Source organism: Arachis ipaensis, chromosome B6 (assembly GCF_059453495.1).
Source record: "Arachis ipaensis isolate K30076 ecotype BB chromosome B6, ASM5945349v1, whole genome shotgun sequence".
Lineage (NCBI taxonomy): Eukaryota > Viridiplantae > Streptophyta > Magnoliopsida > Fabales > Fabaceae > Arachis > Arachis ipaensis.
In genome coordinates this window covers 125340391-125349594 of record NC_142441.1, presented here as the reverse complement: position 1 = coordinate 125349594, position 9204 = coordinate 125340391, and the positions used below count along the sequence as shown (strand labels likewise).

The 9204-nt window shown below is 41.3% G+C and overlaps 1 protein-coding gene across 1 annotated transcript; it reads left to right on the top strand.

The window, feature by feature from the left end:
• Positions 1 to 348: 348 nt before the first annotated feature.
• LOC148562641 (uncharacterized) lies at positions 349 to 1215 on the top strand. The gene is made up of 2 exons (XM_088489508.1): positions 349 to 664; positions 767 to 1215. Exons 1-2 carry the CDS (start codon positions 349 to 351, stop codon positions 1213 to 1215), a joined length of 765 nt encoding a protein of 254 aa, XP_088345634.1.
• Positions 1216 to 9204: the final 7989 nt, after the last annotated feature.

Genomic DNA, 9204 nt, shown 5'->3' with positions numbered 1-9204 from the left:
AAAAGTCAGGTACCATTTTGTCAGCGCCGAAATCTTTCGGGTACCGATTTGGTATTTACCTCTTGTTATTAATATGTGAATTGGTATAAAATTTATTACACATGGACAAAAGACTGATACAAGATAAATAATTACATGGTGTAAGTACATAAATGGGGGAAATTTTTAGAGCAACAAAAGAGAAATATTGTTTCAAAATGAATGCATTTGTTATCAAACTGAAAGTTCCAACGAAGGGGCTGTGACGGTTTAGTAGAGAGGGGAAGCTGAGAAGACTTCCTTTACGTTTTGGGAGTTCCTTTCGCACGGGATTTGTATGAAGCCATTCCCACATAAGAGGTCCCATACATGGATACTGGTCGTTTCATTTACTACGTAGTGAGGAGAGGAAGAAAGCTCGGGATATACACGTCATGGGAAGAATGCAATCGACAAGTGTTTGGCTTCAAGGGGAGCGAGCACAAGGGCTTCATGGTAAGGAGCGAGGCGAAGTCTTGGTTGGAATTGCGAAACAAAGACCCTGAAGGTGAGAAGACGATAATGGGGAATCAAGAGTTGGCCGTAAGATTTGGAGATCTCAAGGTTGGAGACTCTATCAGTGTTGAGGGCGACGGGAGCAGCGGATCTGGCACTGCCGCGACGAACCTCCTGCTTCATGAGCTAGGTACTTCTTTTTGTGAAGTTTGTGGGTTATGTTAGGTTTTCCTGTTTCATTTTACAGTTGTTCTCATAGTGGTGGTAATCTATTTTGCATCTGTGGCTATAGATATCGCACCAAAGTTTGACCCCACTTCGTTTGTGATCATGGAAGACATGGAGCAGGTGCTGTTTAGGGTTTGTGCTCAACTTGAGGTAGGTCCTCTAGTCTTTTTCCTGCGTGACGGCTTCCGAATGGAAGGAAAGAATTATCATGGGTTTGGGGTCTCTTTGCAAAGCCATGTCAAGGGAATTAACTTCTTTGTGTCTGGGAGGGTGTCGACTGATGAGAGATTGGCAAGGCAAGATGCGTCCTTCATCACTTTGGAGAGGCTCTTGGAGGAGGCAGAATTGAAAATATTTGACTTTAATTACCAAGTTACTCTTCGTTACAAGGAAGAGGTTGCTGAGGCACAGCGCCTGGCAAGGATGTCGGTGCCGAAGCGTGTAATGATTCTAGAGAAAGAGAACGCGGAGCTTAAGCATAGGTTGGGGGTCTACAACCAGATGTTCAGGTAGGCAGCTGGGTTGGAATTTGCTATTGGGGAACTCCACTCATGTCCAATTTCTTATTTATGTGTTTGTGCTTTCATTAGTTTAGGGGTTTAGGAATGCATGATGATGTTGGAACTTTTTTGTTGTGATGTTTTTATGTGTGTAAGATTCAAACTGGTTTCTCTGCTAGGCAATGTGTGTATGCTACAAATCTTAACTTATGCCCAAAAAAATTACCTGCTATGAATCTGGCGAAGTTCTTTGATGTAGGATATTAATCTTATGTAGTAATTAATTATTGAACTTGAATGTGATGTTGGCGTTCTTTTTATGGTTCCCTTGTCTGGGTAATTCTTTTGTTTGATGAAATCCAAGGTTGATTTAGATGTTAGTAATCTAGCGCCCCACAGATGAACTGTAGAATAAGTTTCACAGTATGGTAAACTCCTTTTGGGGCGTTAATGAGTTGGATGAAAAAAGGATAACTGTTGTTAAGTATTTTAAATTCTAAATGGAAAAATAAAGCTAAGCTTGTGGTCTGTCGAGAGAACTGGCTTTGAGCAAGAATGAGGTGTCCGTTAGGTTTGTATCAAGTAGCAGGTAAGTAAATGGCAAGGGTTGGGGTTACGGGGCTCACAAAGCGGTTTTAACGAGAAAACAAATACAATACTCGAATAAGAGTATTTGAAAGGAAAGCTTTTTGGGAAGAGGCATGTGATCGGGCTAGAGGTCATGTTTCCATCTTGTCACTACGCATATCTTGTTGAACCCTTACCCCTGTACGTCGCTACGGTCACGTCAAACCCTTTCATTGGTTGATGTGTTGCTTGCGTGAGGAGTGGTAGAGGTTTTTATTGACATGTGTGACAAAGGGAAATTGAAGCTTCTGATGCACGTTTCTGAAGAACTCTGTTTTTTTATAACGATGTGCTTTCTTCATCATGACAGAAAACGAATTCATAAAGTGTGGGAGTTTTTGACGGGAATCGCTTTGTTGTTGCAATCCTCGTAAACACGTTTTGGCAACATGTATAAGGAGTTTTGATTACAATTTCGTTTTGTGCAACTATTTTATTTTAGAACAAGTATGCATTCATAATGAGGGTAAAATCGCCTAATTCTGAGTTATGTGCGATTATCTTTTTGGAAACTTGTCTTTCTGGTTTTGGGAAAAGAAAATCTTTTTTCATTAGCCTTCTGTCATGTTATCATATCGGATGAGCATAATAACCCTGAACCCCTAGACTACGGGTGTCACATCCACCTTTTTCATTGATTAGACACGGAGTAGGTTGAAGAAGGTTTCTATCTCCCTCGCAAAATACCATAATTTTTTCATGAGTCAAGAAGCTGTTTTCTTTTACTTTATGTTTACTATTTGTACTTCCAAGAAAAAGGTGCATTTATTACTGCCGCAAATTTTCTTTTGATTTTAAAATGAATGTTATAGTTATGATTAATTGAATTTGTGTTTGGGGTCCACCTATGCACAAAGCAAATTGGGTTGTGATGGATATTGGATAGGCCTACGGCCATATTGGGCCTAATTGTGCCAAACGGGTTTCCCTTGGGTCCATGGTGGTGGGACTTAGCAAAATAAAGGATGGACGTTCCTTCCTCACCATCATTGCTAATGTCATTCTACTTGAGATACACGAAATGAAGTATCCGATCTCAAAGGAGAAGGAAAAGAGCTCCATGAAGGATAAGAGTACTTTGGTCGACAAAGCGGCGGACACCACCAATGTGGACGTCTCTCTTGCTAGGTATAAATGGTGCATTTTTGTAATTATGCCACGTGAATGAAGATATGGAACTCATTTCGAACTAACAGGGTACGTGTTTTTTTTTTCTTCAGCGAGGTGGCGAAAGGTGCTGGAGTTGGAGGTGGAGGCAGGTCATTAGAGGATAACATGTTGAACGTGTTAAACATGGTTCAAGAGGTAAGGAGAAACCATTTATGCGGTTTTCTTCGTGTTTATGTAAACATCAAGGGCTGGTGTTTGGGGTAGGTAACCTTCATAACTATTTAAACACAGCATGTGCTTTCGGATAAGGACGTTACAAAGACGATTCTCAAGACCAACAACGACCAGCTGCGCACCATAACGGAGCTTTTGGCGGATCACAGCAAAGCCATTCAAGCATTGATGACCCTTGTAAACACGACCAAAGATGACCAAGGGGGGAAAAAGGACCCAAAATCAATGCATGCTGTATCTGTGAAGAGTAGGAGGAGAAAATCAGCCAAATTGGAGCAAATAGAAAAGACTATATGGGGAAGAATTCCACCGTGGACCAGAAGATGCCTCCTGGGAAACCACGTGTCAAGGAGACCCTGTATTCGTCCTCTGGAAGTAAGTCTCGACGCTGCATGGATAACCATGGGGGGCAACCCCATCAAGCAGTAGCAGCTGAGACAAAGGTCGTGTCTCTGAAGGTGACGCTTTGTTTAAGAGTACGTTTAGGTTTTTTTTTTCATTTCTGTGACTAAATACGTGTACCAAAATACTCTGTTTCTGATGTCTATAGCGAAAACTAAATTTTGAGGACCTGAACTCTTCATCGTAGCCCGGGTCTGAGCTTAGGCAGACTGCGCCCGGCACTCCCTTCACCTACCACACTCACCACGGACATCATGGAGCTAAAGACATGCCTCAAGTGAGAATTTGTAGTACAATATGTTGGTGTTTCGCATGTTGAGCACTAAACAATAGTGTTTTGTTATCTTCATGGTGGTGTACTGTGTTATATAGTGCTTAAATCTGTTGTTTCGCCCCCCGGAGGGTATGCACTTTGTTGGAAAAGAACTTGCCGTTGCAGCATACATATTCTCCTCCGACATGGACAATAGGTAGGTACGCCTATTTCAGTCAGATGCATTGTTAATAATATGGATGATGATGTACCCCAAATAATGGCACTCTGTTGTGTTGTGGCAACAAACCGTTAGTTCAATATTCAAACTGTATGGTATATGGAGGTCCTGGTCGAGGACGAAAACTCTCGCAGAGATTGAGCTGCACTACTGACCTTGCGTCCGGGCTAATTGGTTGTTGAGGATATAAGTTCAACCCAGTCGTGTGAAACCTTATGCATTGGAACCGCAAACATGTTGAGTTTTTAAAAAAATTTATTTTCACCATCATGCAAGTCATAAATCTTGCTTGCACGATGTTAACGCATGAGAACAACCTGCCGTCCTGGTTTTTTCCTATGACATTTTCGGTAAACGTTACCGCATCATATATGTTTTCACACATTTTTTTGCAACGCGATTCAAATATTATTGGTTTTACCTATGTTGCTCACCCTTTTGCAGCAAGTGGCCCTTATCCCAATGAGTCATAGCATCGACACATTCGAGTATATCCGCTAGAGGTTCATGGGATATGCAGATGATCTATGGATGGTGACTATTTCGATCCCGTAAACGGTGACTTGTCAAATATGTTATTTTGTACTGAATTACTCACCGTGTCTTCATGTTGCGATGCCGATATATGTCCCCATGCATAGAGACAACCATTGGTATCTAATGGTAATTGACCTTGTCAATTGCAAACTACTGTATTTAGATTCCGCAAAGCACAACGACCACAGAGAATCAAGGGTCTCACAAATGAAGTTTGTGGTAAGAGCAAGGTTGCGAGAACTGGACCGGTCATTGAACCGGTCAAGTGACTGGTTCAATAGTTTAATGGTTCAACCGGAATTCAACCGGGGTTCAACTGGTTTAGTTAAAATATACAATAAAATTATAAAAAATTCAATATATAATAACAATAAACTGAGTTTTCTTAATAGCAGAAGATTTGTTAACCAAACATTTGTTCCTTTCATAAGACCATCTTAATCTTAGATTCATTGAACAATACATTGCCATGGCAATTGATTGTTACAGCTTCCATATGCAGCAATCATAAGGAGGGGGAACCATTAAACAGAGAATGTCCCTGTCTCCAGTAGAACCGTATCAAATATTATCACAATTGTCGTTTCTTTTAATCAAGAGAGGCAGTAAGAAATAAAAAAATACAGTATCAGAAACTCGAATTCAGTACTTCCACATATCAATAAAACCTCAGCAACAAGAAGAAATAAGAGATCAGAGCTCAATTTTGTTAGATGATGAAGAAACAGAAGAAGAAGAATTTAATCTAATCGCAGATCCAATTGCGATACCAACTTGCAAAGTTAACACAACAACATGCAAGCAAAAGGATATGGCAATTGCGGTGAGGAGCACGCAGCTGTGATGGCTCCTGGCGAAAAGAGGCAGAGGAAGGAGGAGATTGAGGGTGCTCCACCACCATCTCCAATCTTCAGTGGTGATGTTGCTAACGATGCTAGTAGCAGCATCACGGTTGACGCCTTTGCAGAAGGGAAAGGGAAGGTGGTTGTAGTGATGGAGATGATGAACGCGACTCCACTAGATCTGATCTGCGACACCAGTGGTGCAGTGCTCTGAAAACTGAGATGAGCAAACGGCAGCTACATCGTTGCAGAGAGGAAGTAAGCGGACTTCTCTGGCACGTGGGATTATGGATCCTATCGGGGAGGAGATCGCAGAAGAAGATGAGGCTGGTGTGGTGGAACTTGGAAGAGAAATTAGGGTTGAGGTATGATGGCTGGTGAATGAGGGAACTGGGTCTCTGTTTGCATAAAGGGTTGGGTAATTGGGTTACCGGGTCAGCTAGTAAGTGGGTTGGGCTTGTTTAGTTTTTTTTTTTTGCAGCATTGTAAAAAAATCGTTAAAAACCTGTCCGGTTTGATCGGTTCACCGGTTAACTACCGGTTTGACCGATTTTTTCACCGGTTTTTTGTAGACTGGTTTTTGGGATCAACCGGACCAGCCTGGTAATCGGTTCCCGGTTAATCCGGATGAACCGGCCAGTCCGGTCCGGTTTTCAGAACCATGGGTAAGAGTATCTAATGCTCCCAAAGTATGGCCTTTTCCAGAAATTCATGGTGTTCGCTACATTTTATGAGATTCATTTGTGTGACATTAATTTGGAACTGATATAATTTGTGGAAGGCCTTCTTCGTTGAGAACATGCTAGAGGACAAGCGATTCTGGAAAAAGGAAGATTATTACAAGCCACACCCATCAACTTTTGACATTATGGAGCCACCCGTAGGCCAGCAAGGAGAAGAATCGTAAGCTTTCTTAGTTCCTACCCCCTCGCTCTTGACACCATACAAACATGCAAACATTAGTAGAATCCATTTTCGTTTCTTAGGGTTTGGTTACCTACTAATCGTCTACTAACGGACATGAATGATTGTGGAGTTTGGGTTTGCCAATGGATGATGTTGAACTGGATTTGGGGGAATATTAACTTGGAGGTAATTTACCGATACACTCACAAGTATATTGCCTCACTCACCACAGCCACATGCCTAACGACTTCATTGTTGTGTTGTAGGAGGTCAATGATCAAACAAGAATGAGGCTAGCCCTTGACTTGGTGATGGGAGCTTATAATCCTATCGCTTGTGATGTTGGGCGCAGAGCAGTCCGGTTTTGGGATAACGAGATGCAAAGGTCGACTCGGTCTGCAAAAAAGGGTAGGAAAAAATAGCGAAGCCAATTAGTTCTCATAGTCAAAGCATCACCATATGACGTCTTAGGTCTTGGCTGTAGCCAGCAACTATTTTGTGGTAGAGTAACACTCTTGGGGGATACATGGAGTTACTATTTTGAAGCGGGGTTACGCTCTTAGCGGGGCACACGCTATCGTGATCATCTTTTCGGGCCATGCATTTTGGTTATATGCGTATGAATGATTGAGACCAAACAGATGTCATTTTGACAGCATATTAGGGACCCTAATATGCCATTCATCTATGATATTAGGCACCATAATAAGCTAATCTTGTGTAACGCATTTGCAGACTATATTTTGGGATTCGTGTAACAACCAATGTGAAAGAAATTTGGCAAGGTCCTTATGTCGTGTTCCACTTATGCGTTTTCTCTTATTAAGAATACATATAAGTTTTCGCGCTATATGTTTTTTCTAGTTAGATCTAAATTTCATTTTTATCATTGCGTATCCACCTTCACGGTTCATGCATACACCATGTGATCTATTTATTGCATGGTCTCAAATGTGAATTTTGTGACAGAGCCCGCTAAAGACCACTTTTCCCGGTCCCAAAAACAATTGGATGTTGTTGGGCCCAGTCTCCATATGCAGTTGTCAAATATGTAAATATATTATTGATGAGCGGATAATTTATACGCTTTTTGGCATTGTTTTTAGTACGTTTTTAGTATATTTTAGTTAGTTTTTATTATATTTTTATTAGTTTTTATTTAAAATTCACTTTTCTAGACTTTACTATGAGTTTGTGTGTTTTTCTGTGATTTCAGGTATTTTCTGTCTGAAATTGAGGGACCTGAGCAAAAATCTGATTCAGAGGCTGAAAAAGGACTGCAGATGCTGTTGGATTCTGACCTCCCTGCACTCGAAGTAAATTTTCTGGAGCTACAAAAGCCCAATTGGCGCGCTCTCAATTGCGTTGGAAAGTAGACATCCTGGGCTTTCCAGCAATATATAATAGTCCATACTTTGCTCGAGATTTGATGGCCCAAACAGGCGTTTCAAGTCAGCTCAAGAATTTTGGCGTTTAACGCCTGAACTGGCATAAAAACTGGAGTTAAACGCCCAAACTGGCACAAAAGCTGGCGTTTAACTCCAAGAAAAGTCTCTACACATGAAAGCTTCAATGCTCAGCCCAAGAACACACCAAGTGGGCCCCGGAAGTGGATTTTTACACTAAACACCCTAGCTTACTCATTTTCTGTAACCCTAGGTCACCAGTTTACTATAAAATCTACTTTTAGTGATTCATCTTGTACCTCATGACACTTTACACGTTTCTTATTGTATTCTCTACGGCATGAGTCTCTAAACCCCATTGTTGGGGGTGAGGAGCTCTGCTGTTCTTCATGAATTAATGCAATTACTACTGTTTTCCATTCTATCACGCTTGCTTCTATTCTAAGATATTCATTTGCACTTCAACCTGATGAATGTGATGATCCGTGACACTCATCATCATTCTCACCTATGAACGCGTGCCTGACAACCATCTCCATTCTACCTTAGATTGAATGCATATCTCTTAGCCTCATGATTCAGATAAGAGTCTTCGTGGTATAAGCTAGAATTATTGGCGGCCATTCCTGAGATCCGGAATGTCTAAACCTTGTCTGTGGTATTCTGAGAAGGATCTGGGAAGGGATGACTGTGACGAGCTTCAAACTTGCGAGTGTTGGGCGTAGTGACAGACGCAAAAGGATCAATGGATCCTATTTCGACATGATCGAGAACCGACAGATGATTAGCCGTGCGGTGACAGCGCATTTGGAACATTTTCACTGAGAGGACGGGAAGTAGCCATTGGCAACGGTGATGCCCAACATAAAGCTTGCCATGGAAGGAGCCTTGCGTGCATGAAGAAAAAGAGAGTAAGAAAGCAAAGATTCAGAAGACAAAGCATCTCCAAAGCCTCAACCTGTTCTTTATTACTGCATAACAAGTATTTATTTCATGTTCTTTTACTTTTTACAATTAAATCTGAGAATTATTGATATCCTGACTAAGAGTTACAAGATAGCCATAGCTTGCTTCAAGCCGACAATCTCCGTGGGATCGACCCTTACTCACGTAAGGTATTACTTGGACGACCCAGTGCACTTGCTGGTTAGTTGTGCGGAGTTGCAAAAGTGTGATTGTAATTTCGTGCACCAATTATGCGAAAAGACCAATACATATTGTGTACAACAAAAAGAATGCCAAACCATGAGGATCCAACGAATACAAGGAATATGCCAAAATCCAACGCAGCATTAACAATGTGTTGTCTGCTTTTGATGTTTGATCACTTTCAAAACAGTTGGATACAACATCGAACTAAATGAAATTTAATACACCCCAGGGGTTCACATCAATCATGACAACCAAAGCAACTAATATGATAGGGGTTCAACAGATTGCATGC

Excerpts from the sequence above, each read along its gene's own strand:
- LOC148562641 (XM_088489508.1), top strand. The coding sequence starts at position 349 with ATGGATACTGGTCGTTTCATTTACTACGTAGTGAGGAGAGGAAGAAAG. Across the intron at positions 665-766 it reads CCTCCTGCTTCATGAGCTAG|ATATCGCACCAAAGTTTGAC; the intron begins GTACTTCTTTTT and ends CTGTGGCTATAG.